Below are 14,604 nucleotides of genomic sequence, written 5' to 3'. Positions count from 1 at the left end.
TAGGAGAACAAGGGGCTGAGGCAGTTGAGAGTTCTATCACTGCAGCTAACGTTAATTTGATGTTGCTTTATGTAAGGCATTTAGATGCCATGAAGGAGCCACCGATTAATGTGCCTGTGTTTTGAAGACAAGATAGAAAAAATAGATGATGTCCAGGAAGGAAACAAGGTGAGTTAATGTGTCGGGTAGGCTCTCCTACCTTCATACTACAGAATCAGAGGAGGAAAAATGTGTTAGCAGGAATTATTAAAAATACCTCTGGAAAAATCTGATTTGGAACAGGGTTAGGAGTTTTCTCTTTTTATGGTCTGATTCAGGGGAGACAGTACAACAAGGGGATTGTAAATTATCCAAGGAGATTCATTTGGAAAGGGAGGCATGAAACTGTTGCAAAAGTGGAAGTAAAAAGGGGAAGCATCCTGGGTTCAAACGGAAGTTGGAATGTCACAAAAGTAATCGTAGAAGCAAGTCAAGTTCTTGGTTTTTTTAAATTAATTTTATTATGATGGTGCTGAGTGGAGTATATGAGCCTAGACTTCTAAGTGCCCCTTCCTCCTGATATAGTCACTGTTACTTATTAATATTTTGGGCAGCCTAGAGGTCTTAAGTTGGTCCAGTCCCTTTGTGCTAAATACTTAAATAGACACATGGGAAATGCTAGCTTTTTGGGAAAGGGACTATAGCATATAGTTATTTTGTCAGTGTCCAGAACCAGTAAGATGAAGGGTAAGATTTCTCTGGATTTGTCTATGTGGATGATGTCCACTTATTCAAGATGAGACGTTGATTTCCAATTCGGAGTAAGGTTTGCTGTGCCTATACCTCTAGAGACCACACAATGGAAGATGATGTATGAGTTTCAATTTTGGATGCTTCCAGGAGAAATGCTAATATGGAGGAGAGTAGCAAGGCCCCTCTGAACCTAGTGTCAGATCCTGCCTCTCCCTCAGTTTTTCTTCAATTTGTCATTCACTAGTTCCTAGAATTCCTGATTCCCAGTGTCATCAGGTGGCCGCAGTGATCTAGCCCTGTAGCTCAAAACAAACACAAATCTTCCAGTGCTGCCCTTCTTCTGAGCTCAGCTTCTACCTCTGTTGGGCTTTAGTCAGTCCTTCCATCCACACTTTGTTTCCAGGGATCGCTGCTCCCCCTCACCAAGTGGCAGCATATAGGGAGTCCATGTCCACCCTCTACTGTGGGTTATCAGGGTTGGAACAATGAGGCTATTTGCCCTCTACAGTCCAAAACTGCCTTGTCATCTTCCTGCTGTCTCTTCCTGTATTCCCAGCCCTCCTGGCTGCTCTCTGTCTCTTTATAAAGAATCAATTCCCAAGTCTCCTGTCCTTGGAGTCCCTCTCCCTTTGAGCCCCCATCCCCACTCCTACCCCTCCCTCACTGAACTACAAGCTGCTCCTCTTCTCACCACAGGCCTACTCTTAGCCACTTGATCTTTTGTCACTTATTTCTTCTACCTGGGGCAAGCTAACACTGGCACAGATGTAGCCCAAAGCCCCTTAAAAGGCCAGTTCAGCTTGTGACAAGGTGCTTTGTCATACAGCTGCTTAACTCAGATATGAGGGCTTTAATATATGGAAAAATATGCTCATGGACAAAGATTGATTAGTCTTTGTCTTCCCATGTGAGATCCCTTCCCTCCTTTTCGAGTAAGATGCTATTCCTTGATGGAGATGGCAATGGTGACAAAATTTCTGTTGGGGTAGTAAAGAGTATATGGGATACCTCATGTAAAGTGTCATGATATTCCCTTATGTCCTAAAGCTAGGTCAACGTTATTCCTTCATTTGTTTCAGGCGAATTGAAAAAAGTTGAACTTATCCATGCAGAGGGGTTGTTTTCTTTCCAATAATGATGGAGAAATTAGATTCAGTCTAGAGGAGCAGGAGCATGTGATCAAATGTCCACCATGAGATCAAATGTCCACCATGATTCATGTCACTTATTATTTGGCCTTCTTGACTGGACTGGTATTAATATAACTTAGTAAGAAGAGAGTTAAGGAAAGAAGTGATATATCAAAGTATTCAGTAATTAAAAAGTGTTGTCATAATTTCATTTTCGTAATTATTTTATTGTATCAGATACTTTGTCTTTATTTATAGAAAAGGGTATTTAAACACTGCAGTGAAAGTAAACTTTTAACCATATTCCTCTTTCTGTGTACAATGAATTCACACAAATCATGTTCTACAATCATATGCAAATATAAGTGAACAAAGGAGATGATACAATAACAGTTTACTCTGGTCAGCTAGTACATTTGTTCTGTTTTGTAATTGTGACCATCTCTTTTCTTTTGAAATATTGAAACATAGAAACCCTAAGAAATGTGAGAAATCAGTCTCTAATTTCCTTTTAGAGTTGGTATGTGACAGGTAAACATTCTGAGATGCAAGATTGTATCCGTCTCTCTTTTCAAGTTTAGAAGATTCAGTAATATTCAACCTTTTATAGAATGTAAATGTCCACTGTGACTGTAATTCACATTGTATTTAAAACAATTATTCTTTATCATTAAAGTTAATAATATCCACATTAACCTCTGTTGTAATCTGAATCAATATTGCAGTTTGGAAGACCTCTGGAGAGCTTTGTCTAAATATTGATTTCATTGTCATTTGTAAAAGGTATGAACAAATTACATGCCTTACTAATATCATTAATGTAGCGCCATTGAGCCATTGAATTTATGTGTTCTTATAATACATGACATCGCATTACAGGAATATTGAAGACATTGTGAAATATAGTTGCTTAGTATGCTAGATTTGATTGTAAAGAGCTAATGCCAACACTCAATAACTTTCAAACACTTTGCTCTCTATGGACAGACCAGAGACAAGGATGAGCCACTCTGTAATACACGGTTTAGTTGTTGATGTTAATTTGCATGAGGGAGACATAGTTCTCTCAACTTATAGGAGTATGAGTTATTTTGGAGCTTGGCACTAATGTATTGGTACCCTTAATAATGATTTACAGTCCTACATGCAACTTCTGTACACATGTGCACCTTGTGTTAAACATATTGACTTAAATAGGATGCTCATGCATATAAATAAGCATAGAATTTGGCTATGTTGGAATTTATGTGTAATGTTCTTGTTGAGCAAATGCTACCTCATTTTATTAATTAATCAGATGGGAGGGGAAAAATGATGCAACAAAGTGAAGTGATTGTCTTCTTCAAGTAATCATTATGGAAATAAAAATAGACGTAGAGCTGGACACACTCTCTCTTCCCCTCTCCCCCCCCCCCATGAATTAGTTTGAGTTTTTATTATTATTTGAGGGAAAATATCTAACTTGAAGTATCAGCTGAATAATTTGCTTCATGTTATGCCTCTTTCTTAATTTCCTGTGTGTCAGGATGATATAATTATCTGATCAGTACAGCTAACTATACGGTTGATCATGCAGGGTGCTGAGACTCTTCGAAGCCTTCTGGTTGTGCTCAGCACCTTGAACGATCATGCAGTTTGTGATCAGAAAAGCAGTACATATGAATTTATCTTTACATTTACTGCTTTTTTTTTTATCCAAGTTGAGAGGTGGTTCTGTGAGTTTTAGGTGCAGAATATTCATGGATTTTGTTCCATGTGTTCTCTCTCTCTCTCTCTCTCTCTCTCTAGGTAAAAGTGACCCATTTTGTGTAGTTGAGTTGAACAATGACAGACTGCTGACACATACAGTCTACAAGAATCTCAACCCTGAATGGAACAAAGTCTTCACATTGTAAGTTTTTTAAAATCAGAGCTATCTACTGCTAAACTAGGAAGACGGTTATTTTTTAAACCAAATAATTCATTGAAAAGGAATTCAGTTGAGGATATCAAAAAATGTTTTTAAAAAAATGAAGATTAATTCACTTTGACGGTGAGAAAATAAGTCCCATTCCTATGAGATGCTAAAGGTGAAGTGTTATGCGTTCTAAATTCCCACTAGTTTTAGTGACAGTTGATGTCACAGGACTAGGGCCTAGAGTTTGGAAATGAGGAAATAGGTTGATGCTTATGAACTTTATAAAATGTAATTCTAAAACATTAGTTAACGGTGTGAAGAAATGTAAAACACACTTCTTTTTCCTCTCATTTTGACAAATGACAAATGACAAGTGTCACAATAGTATTCTATATTATACTCATGCAGTGCTGCTATTGGATAAAATGCAGTATCTGAAACATTCATTTTGTGGAGGAAGTGGTGTACATTGTTTTTATTTCTCTATGGTTTTGAAAACAATAAAAAGTTTTGACAAATTCAAAGTAGAATTTTTCTTCCAAGAATGAAGTGTCACCTTGTTTCTTTCTTTTTTTAATACTTTGTTTCTCCCTGAGTGCAGCATGGCACCAATGAGAAGAAAACGGATCAGAAAACTGAAATCCACAAACAATCCACTCTAACGCCCACTAGAAACTTTAGCTTTTTGTGTGTTTGGCATAAATGAGAATATTAAGTATTGCTCTTGATCCCAAAACAACCTCTAATTTAATTTCCCCATTGTTCTTAAAATTTGTCAGTCATCTCTTTATAACCTATGCTACAGGATCTATAGATCGCTGCTCCCCTTCCTCTGTGACAGGGCCTCAGTAATGAACACTGAACAAAAGAAAAATCCCACAATTGTACTTCTCAGTAGCTTCCTCACAAGTTCTCATTTATAGATCTGTAAAAATGTGCTAAATTCTTCATTAATTCTTTTAATTAATGCTAAGAGAGTCAGTAACTAATCAACCTCCACTACCTGACTGTGTTCTCTGAATGAGGAATCAGATGTTTTTGTAAAGGACAAAAGACTGGTCAGAAATCAAATTGAAAAACTCATAAAATCATCAAGGAGGATCTTCACAGGATCTTCTGTAATATGTATAATTGTATCAATTGTTTGGGATAGTCCCAAATTTGCTGATTGATTTTGCCTTTAAAAAGAAATTTCCTGTGTGTGCGTGTGTGTGTGTGTGTGTGTTTTACCCAAGTTGAATTATTTTCCTTTAATTCATGTTTTCTGGGTAAGCAATTTGATCAAAGAACAAACAACTTTTGTTTCTTTTTCCAAACCAAAAATCTGAATAACTCGCATAAGATTTTACAACATACAGTGCCATCTGCTATGCATGGTAATGGACTATTTAATATCTAGTAGCTGAAATACTATAAAATGCTGAATGATGTTATATGCTTTGTATACATCTTCCCAAATTTCTTTTTAGTGTGGCTATTGCATAGTTTGGATTAAACTGGAATTTTGGAAGTAGAGGGCTCATTCTGAGCCCAAAGATCTGCTCAGCTAGTTCATTATTATTTATTTTCATTGAGAGAGCTACAGCTATCAAAGAGGTTGCCATTTGAAATTATCTCAAGGACAGTAATATTTTAAGGATAGTCTTTTATGGCTATCAGATCTGCTGTCTGCATCTGTAAATCCCTTAGTGCTACTCAGCACTGCTTTCATTGTAACTCTTGCAGTGCACAGACCAGGTAGAAGATTTGAAGAATCATGTCTAATGGCGTAAGGTCATGCAAATAACAGGACTGCCATGCTGTCTATGAAGTGACCAAAACGGTGGTTTTCCTGCATTCAGGAGCTTTTCATTTACCTAAGTTTTGTTCTCTGGATACTTTTTAAAAATATACGTATTACTTGCTTTTTGCTAACTTTATTATGTTTTTGTCCTTGGTAACCATTAATATCGGTGACATTTATCTCCCCCTCCCGCCCGCTCCTCTGTGTGTATTTTTTCCTGAATAGCAATATTAAAGATATCCACTCAGTTCTTGAAGTGACAGTTTATGACGAAGATAGAGATCGGAGTGCTGACTTTCTGGGCAAAGTTGCTATACCGTTGCTGTCTGTAAGTTTCATTCACCTGACATATTGCTCTGTATTTCTTTTGCTCAAGGAAAACATAAAAAATCTCAGCTCTGTCTGTCATTTCTCAACCAAGGTCTGTAATAAGAACACTAAAATTTTTAACATACTCAATTCACGGCCATGTTGAATCCCATGATAGTTAATTTTTCCTGACAGACTTGGTCCTGGTAATGAACAGGTACTTGTCAGAATTGCCACAGTTGTTTTGGGTTCTCTGTCAGTTTCAGCAGCTGGGGGTCAAAGGTTACTGAGGAAGTGTATTCAGTGGAGACCGCGAGACAGACGGCTGTCATGTCCTTTTCCCGCAGATTCAAAATGGTGAACAGAAAGCCTACGTCTTGAAAAACAAGCAGCTGACAGGGCCAACAAAGGGGGTCATCTATCTTGAAATAGATGTGATTTTTAATGCTGTAAGTCTTAACTTTGGCTTTTTTGTACTGCTAAAGAGTTCAGTTTCATGAAAGCTTTTGTTCCTGATTTGTAGAGAATTTCTGTCATTCCTCATTTTCTCTAAACCTTGATGTATACTACAGAATACTCTTCTGCCACTGGCTGGCACACCCACTCTTTTTGTTACTGTGCTGCTGCTGCTGCTATTGCTGCTAATGTAAGAAACAGAAACTTGTGCCTGGGTATACATTTATATTTTATGGGCTTGGCAGCTATGACTTTGAAACTTAGTAATTATTGCAAATTGAAGTCTGTATAGTGAGTATTAAGTAAGCCCATAACATTGACACATATTTTGATGTATAGGTGAAAGCCAGCATACGAACATTAATGCCCAAAGAACAGAAGTACATTGAAGAGGAAAACAGACTGTCTAAGCAGGTAAAGCGTAAGAAAAGACTAATCCTTTTGCAAAGACTTAATATCAGGTGTAAGCTTCTAGACACCTCATGTCAAACTTCAGTGGGGGAAAAGAATAACATTTCCATTATCTGTTTACAAAACTAAATTATGAGATTCAAGAAGAGAGAAAAACAAATATATAATTATTATATCAGTTCATTGTAAATTGCAATTTGATTTCTGTGAAATGTGTGCGTGAGAACACAATTGAAATCATCAGTGTGTCCACACATATCGGGTTATAAGCACAGGTGGATGTAAGCTAAATCTAGCATAAATTTATGCCATTAATCTTGATCTGAAAGAACTCCATTTTGTTTGGGGATAAGAAGTGTATTAACATTCTCTTAGCTAGGTTTGAAATGTTGTGTTCTATTAGAATCTCAAATGAGACTACCAAAATCAAATAATCTATAAATTTTCAGGGCCATCAGATTGGAAAAACTGTGTCCCCTTTTCCTTTTCAAATATTTTTGCCTCATAGGGTTACAATATTTTCTGTTAATAATTATTTTAAAGGCACATCTTATGTTTTTGTCCTAAATTATATTTATATATATATATAGATATAGATATATATTTTACTTTCTACAGTACTGTATTTTAGTTATGGGGAACTGGGTATTTGGTTGGGCTGTGAGGAGTAGAGGGTTTTTTGTAGTGGGAAAGGGGAACGTTTTAAACAATTTTATTTTGTCAGATCCTAGTCTATTCAAGTACTAATGAGCCTTCATAAACATTAATATGATTTGCAATATCTGCCACATGAATTATATATGCATTGTCCATTGTATTTCACTGAAGCGATTGTAAAGGGCAAAATACTGTCTTTCTTCACTATTGTAAGGAAAGCAGTTTCTAGAGCTGCATTTTTTCCCCATTATTACAGCAAACAAACAAGAAGGCCTTTTATTCAAGATACGCCGTTCTCCCCACTTTCATAACAGAAAATGATGGTTATTGTACTTGCTTGCAGTTGGCAATAAACTTTAAATGCCCTCTTTTAGTTTTAGGATATTTGCTTATAATATAATACATCATATAAAAGAAAAGGACTATTCAAAAATTACAAAGGGAGATCTTGAATTAATGGTAGATACAGTAGCATTTCAAAATGTCTAAATTTCCTGATGAATAGTGGGATTTTACTTTCACAGATGAATTTAATGTGTTAATCCTAAACTTAAATTAAATGATTCATTACTACATTCAGCTCTCTTATAAATTAGGTCTCATTATCATTTTAGGTAATTTAAAGAGTTTTCTCCCTGAATTGAAACCTGTATCTCCTTATGACTCAGTTTTGTGCAGATAAGAATAAGACTTCTTATGGTTAAGATTACAGTGATAAATGCTATAAAATACATGATGACTGCAAAAGCAACTATAGCAAGATATTCTAAAGCAAAGGAGAAAAAATTGGAAGCACTGAATATAGGTGATCTGTTTGATTAGAGTTATAATTTTGCAGTTTGTGTACAATGGCCCACAACACAAATTTTAAAACCAAGGCCAAGATTGTCAAAACATTGAACTCATTGGGAGCTACTGGATGCTCCACTTTTGAAAAATCATGCCACTTACTTGGGTGTCTAAATATAGACTGCAAAACCTAATTTTAGGTACCCAATTTTGAAAAATTTTGTCAACATATTTAATAGAACTCCCAAATTTCATTGACCAAATAATGCTTGAATTTTTGCAAATGAAGTTTCATGTTCTTGTTTATTATATTTTTTAAACACAATATCTGAAATGCCTGGGAAAAACACAGACATTTGTATGTCATTCAAAATTATAAACATTAGAATTAAGTTCAACAGGTGATGAACTGACTTGTATAACTGTCCCGATTTGCTTCCCCTTCCCATTCTTCAGTAAATACTGATATTATTCTAGATCCATAAACTAAACAACTTGACATATTCTTTCAACTTTACTAACTTGCTTTAATGAGAATGAGCTTGAAGATGTTGCAAGCTCTCTTGATAGTTTGAAGTCTTGTTTTTTCTGAATATATTTTCATCTTTTCATCTTTCCCACAGCTGCTATTAAGGAACTTTATCCGCATGAAGCGTTGTGTCATGGTGCTCATAAATGCTGCCTACTATGTTAACAGTTGCTTTGACTGGGATTCGCCCCAAAGGAGTCTGGCTGCTTTTGTGGTATGATCATCCTGTAACACTTCATATACATATTAATTACCTTTGGTAATCATAGTTGTGTGTTTGTGTAGCTACAGTTAAAGTTAATGTCAAAGTTGCCATGCTAAAATCCAGTCCTCAGAATGGCTGTATGTATTCTGGCTGAAATTGGACTTGCTGTACCCAGGTGTCTCAGTCATGGAACATTTTTTTACATTTACATTTCAAAAACAATTTTAAAATTGCATATGTACAAAGAAGGAAAAGCTTACATAGTTTATACTTAAATTTGCACTTATCTAAATAAAACTAGTTTGATATAACAAAAACACAATTTTGTAAACTGTGGACCGGACCCTAGTCATCTTACCCTCACAAATAGCCGCATTGACTTCAGTTTGTTCAATTTGCTGAATATGGCACAATTAGTCTATAAATTGTTTTTAATGATTTTGGTACTTTGAAATGAAAATGGATCAAAACAGTGAGGTGGCAAAGCTTTCATAAGAATTTTTAGTATACCTCAGCAATATGAAATATACATTACCAATGGGATCAACTCCTTCATTTTTTAACAAAAAATTATACTTTTAAAATTGTTTTTTTAAAAAGGGAGCATCCCTAAACATCAATAGCATCTATTTAGATAAAATGTAATCAGCCACTTAAATTGCAGTTTTTAAAAATCACCAGATACCAAATTCTGGCCACAGTTCTGCATCTAGTGATCCCATGAAACTTACTCATGCTTGTCAAAACTGGAAAATACAAAGTTAAAACTCAACATTTATTAAGGGGACACAATTTATGTGCCTTTTTTGTTTGTTTTCATTTTACAGTACATGAGCTGCCAATAGGTGGCCAGATTCACTGATTGGGTTCTGCTGGTGAGAAGACCAGCTGTAGCAATAGTCGCATGTGCACACACTTTTTTGAGGGGCTTGGAACCATATGTTGCAACTCACAAAGTGGGAAGAGCTGCTTGTGGCATCTTGGAGCTGCACTGAATTAATGTATCTTCCAGGGAGCATCTGCTAGCAGGGCTCCTTTCATATGATGGCTAAAATTTAAAGTTTTTCCCTGGCAGAGGACAGCAGCAGTACCACTACCCCTGGAAGGTGAATTCTTCCTTGGTTGCAGCTTCTACCAGAGGTGGAGGGGGCTTCAGCTGTGCCCCAAGGTGTGATTGTAGCACAAATAGTCAGTCTGACTTTGAACTCCTTGGCTGTTTTTGGCTTATCCTGCTATCTAAAATAATTTAAATGTTCTTTTTAGTACTTCATTGTTTCAGAGTTCAGAATGATAAAACTTTATTAGGATAATGCACATTTCTCCATAAGGCTCTTTCCTATCCAATATAAGTTCTTATATCCCACTTGTTGTCATAGTACTTGAGCCCTCTCCAGTAGTGCATTAAGTATCATGACCACATCTGTCATGTGTTGATTGTTCTCTCATCCTCTTCTCAAAGGGAGAGGTATGCGCAATGGAGTGTCTTGTGTTGATAAAAGTTTTTGTTGTTTTTATTCATTCATTCATTTATTGAATAAGTATGCCTGTTGCTATGGGTTTACATTAGAGATGTCAAGGTCAAATAAATGTGCCTTGCACTTGGAGCAAAAGCAGGTTTATGATGATCCTTAGTTCCTGGGGTTGTTCATTACATAGTCTCAGACCACCTCTGGTCTGAGGTCCTGTCTCCTGCACAGACAAGCTTAACTCCTACTGTTGAGAGTTCCATTGTGCCACAGAAGCGAAGTTGTTGACTACTATCTTGGTCCTTTAGACAGTCTGTTAGGTACCCTCTGCACGGGAAATGGAGTGCTTTGAAGATAAGGACCGAGACCTTGAACTTGATTTGCAATTCTATGGAAAGCCAGTGTAGAGAGTGGAGGACAGGTTTGATATGCTCACAGTAGCTTGTGTTGCAGAGGAGACGTGCTGCAGCATTTTGTACTAGTTGTATTGCTATTAGGATTAATACATACACATTTGTTCAGTTCTCCTTTTGACATGGAACTCCCTTTTAATATCAGTAGAAGACAGGAAAGTGGAGTGATATCTTGCTTTGTGGGTCATTGCTAGAGTCTATTTCGCTTGCCAGTCTTTCTCATGGAGCACTGCTGTAACCATTAAATCTTAGCAGAACCAAATTCTGTATGACCAGAAGAAATCTTAACAAGCAGCTGAGACTAGATGAATACAGATATTTTATTTTAGTGTCATAATAAATATACTTTTTAACACTAGCTATTGTAAATTACAGTAAAAACATATTTCTGGTTATATAGTAATATACTTTCTTTTCTATTCACCAACACGACTCTTTCTTCTTCACAGAAGAGAATTGGTTCATTATTAGATTGAATTTAGAAACAGATGTTGAGAAGCTGTATCAGTTTCAGTGTTGTGACTTTAAATGTGTTGTGGTCCTGCCCTGCAGAAGAGGGGATCAGCTATGGCTGCTATTTTGGAGTCTCTCTTTCTGAGAAGCAAGTCCCTATGGGTGTTTGTGAAGCATTTAAAGCTTTTTTCTCCCTCGGTTTCAAAAAGCATTTGTAATGTTGCCTGTCATAAAATAGACATTTGTTACTTAAACCAAATCTATAAGAACTTCAAAAAGGGATTGCAGAGCTGTGGAGTTTTCATTTCAAGATGGTGGCTGGGATTTTCACAGCTTCCTTGGGTCCCTGCAAAATCTTGCACAGCGTTGTGAAAGCATGACTTATTTCAGTTGGTGGTATTGTGTTGTCTTGTGCTAAGGTTGTGCCAGAATTCAACACTCCCTTTGGAAATCAATTTTATAATAATTCTTACCTGATGTATATCACTTTTCAGCTTCAAAATCCTTTACAAACCATAGCCCTTAGAGGACTTCCAAAGATCATAGAATGAGTCAGTATCAGAATCACAACAGGGATTAAAAATAGGGTTTTCCAGATTCCCAGCTCCATGTGCAGACAAGAAAATGTTTTATTATAAAAGTTTAAAATTAACATTCAGCCTTCTCCATAAAACCAACACCAATCCTTTTAGAAGCCAACAGCAAAAACCCAACATGGAGTTTCTGGACCAAGCTGTGTTTGATAGACAGGGTTAAAATAAAGATTCTGAACAATTTTACAAAAGTGAAATACTGTAGATATGATTTTTCACATCATAATCCACAAGCATCTCATGTGAATAACCAAAAGTTTTTAAAAAAAATCACAAATACCCATTCTTTCCACCTTCTCCTCTTTCTTCCCCAACACTCTCTCTCGTGCGCTTGCAGAGGACTAGCTTAGGTTTCACAAATTTAGAAATGGAGTCAGAACTTTAATTATGAAGTTAAAGGTACACCACTGAGAAATAGACTTTAGAATGGAAACACATGCAGACTCTTAATTAATATTACGATGCTATAATAAGCTACAGGTATTCACTCTGGGCTTTTTGCACATTGAAGTATTCACTGGGGCACTTTTCAAAGTCAGTAGGTTTAATAGTAAACACTTAAAATTTTATCAGCCATAATACTCATCTCAGAGAATTCAAAAGTTTTCAGTGGATGCTTTCTGATTGCTTATACGCCACATCTGAGTTGCTTGTTGAACTTTAGAATGTGATGATACTATGAAAAAGACTTTGTAAAATTGGCATCATGGAATTCTCTGTTTATTTTTTTTCCTCAAGAATTTCCAATAATATTTGCTCCGTTTGTAAGTAAGAATACATTTTGTCTAACTCCCAGTTTTACAAATTCTGGGATCTGAAAGTCAAGCTTGAGGCATTCTGGCTCATGCAACACCTATACTAAATATTTTCCAGGTTTCTCTTTCACTTTTGAGTACCATTATTTTCAATGGGAGTTCAGGGATTTAGCTCACTCTTTTTTTTTAGCCGTGCCTCAATATCTCACAATAAATATAACAGTACTGGAGAAACACTTTATTTTTGAACAGACAATGCTATACAAGCTCTTATTCAAAAATGTAGCATTTAAATTAATAAGGCAGTGCCTCTGAATATCCCATTTATGTATAAGCAACTCATAAAAAATAACTTTCTTCGAGTGCTTGCTCAAGTCCATTCCTTGTTAAGTGTGTGTGTGCCAAGTGCACTGTTGCCAGAGATTTTTCTCTCAGTGGTATCCGTCAAGTCAGCTCTAGCTCCCTCTAGAGCCGCATGCTCGTGTGCTGGTATAAGGGGTGCTGCCGGCCATGCTCTCAGTTCCTTCTTTCCACTTGTGATAGTTGCTGGAATGACAGTCTTGCTTAGGCAAGACTTCTTCCCAGTGTTTTTTGGACTCTAACTCTTAGTTTATCATAGTTTAGTCTATATTCTTATTGTAATTAGTGTAGGTCTATATATTTAGTGTAAATAGATAGTTCCTATCATCAAGGACGTCTTTGCTCCAAGGGAAGAGGATGCCATGGTCTCTGGGCTTCAAACTTCATGCCTCCTCTGGCAAACCTATGCCTATGAGCGACACACACTCTAGCTGTTAGAAGTGTTCACATGAGGGACAATTGCCAGATCTATATAGACTTTAGACCCCACACTAAAAAAGATCGAGACATCAGGTTGAAGGCTATCCTCATGAAAGCCACCATCAGACCCACCTCAGCTGAGCTGCTCCGATTTGACACCAAGCACTTCGGCATTAATGTGAAGTGCTCCTCCAGCACTGAGCTCTTCTGGGGAAACTGTTCACCATCTCTGGTGCTGAGGAAGAAACACAAAAAGCAGTGCACCTGTTACCCAGGGTTCTTTCAACCCAAAGCTCTTGGTAACTTTTACTCTGTGCGAGGTGGCATTAGGAAATAAATCAGGGGAGACACAGCAGTCCGACCAATAAATGGCTGGCACAAACAGGACAGCACAAGAGTGCTTTCACTTAAAGCTAAACTTTACTTAATCTCCAGCACTTACACACATCCGCAACAGGCTAGTAAAACACCCCCAACCCTTGATAATTACCAAAGCTGAGTGTGGCTCTCAAGTGACGCAGCGGCAGGCTTCCAGTGGCCAACTCTTCCGTCTGCCAATGGGGACCGCAAGATGTATCCAGAGGGAGAGTCCAAACGAATCCCAGAAGAGTCCAACTACCTCAAACTGTTTCCCCTTATTTATACATTAGTAATAGAATGACATGTCCCTTAATGAAAACTCGTTAATTAAGCAGTTTCAATGGTCAAGCAAGAGGTTCCTTCTGATTATTGATTAACCAGGTGTGGATTTTTCCAGAGTTTGTAGCCTTGAGGCCTCAATAGACATTCCTGGGGCACATCCTGCTCTTCTAAAATGCATGTATCAGCAACTTCAACACAATTCTTATCAGGAAGGACGCGGGGTCAAGCTGCCCTTTCTGTGGCACCCAAAACCCCCCTCCCCTCCTGCCTTGGTCAAGCTGAAACTGCTGACTAGGCTGCTTTTAGCAATAAGCCATAGTGGTTTCAGGCACTTTACTGGTTTGCCAAAATCTCCCTGTACACGCCAACAGAGGGTACTCGCTGGTGCACCAAAAGGACAAGCTGGGGGAAAGCAATGCAGTGAGACCCATGCTGAGCCACTCTTCCACTCCCAGCCCCATGATGGCACTGTCGACTCCGCCTAGAGCATTGAGTTCAGTGCAGTGCCTTCCCCGACATCTGGAAGTCACTGTGGCATCAGCAGTCTGACTATCCCGTTAACACCGGATCCTTTTCAAGCATTCAGGGATTTACTGTTCTCCTG

At 37.4% G+C, this 14,604-nt stretch overlaps 1 protein-coding gene across 3 annotated transcripts in view; it reads left to right on the top strand.

Moving 5' to 3' along the window:
• Nucleotides 1–14,604, top strand: part of MCTP1 (multiple C2 and transmembrane domain containing 1) — a 311,966-nt gene that overhangs the window by 163,500 nt on the left and 133,862 nt on the right. For all 3 annotated transcript variants that reach the window (XR_004646273.1, XM_034774661.1, XM_034774660.1), the window contains 5 exons: nt 3,651–3,753; nt 5,768–5,870; nt 6,199–6,300; nt 6,647–6,721; nt 8,788–8,907. Coding sequence is in view for 2 of the 3 variants with exons in the window: in XM_034774661.1 (XP_034630552.1) it covers nt 3,651–3,753; nt 5,768–5,870; nt 6,199–6,300; nt 6,647–6,721; nt 8,788–8,907 (503 nt within the window). In the remaining variant the exon portion in view is untranslated. The remainder of the gene's footprint in view (nt 1–3,650; nt 3,754–5,767; nt 5,871–6,198; nt 6,301–6,646; nt 6,722–8,787; nt 8,908–14,604) is intronic.

This window comes from Trachemys scripta, chromosome 6, assembly GCF_013100865.1.
Source record: "Trachemys scripta elegans isolate TJP31775 chromosome 6, CAS_Tse_1.0, whole genome shotgun sequence".
Taxonomy (NCBI): Eukaryota; Metazoa; Chordata; order Testudines; family Emydidae; genus Trachemys; species Trachemys scripta.
Note: the sequence above shows the minus strand (reverse complement) of the source record. Positions and strands in the feature narration are given on the sequence as shown.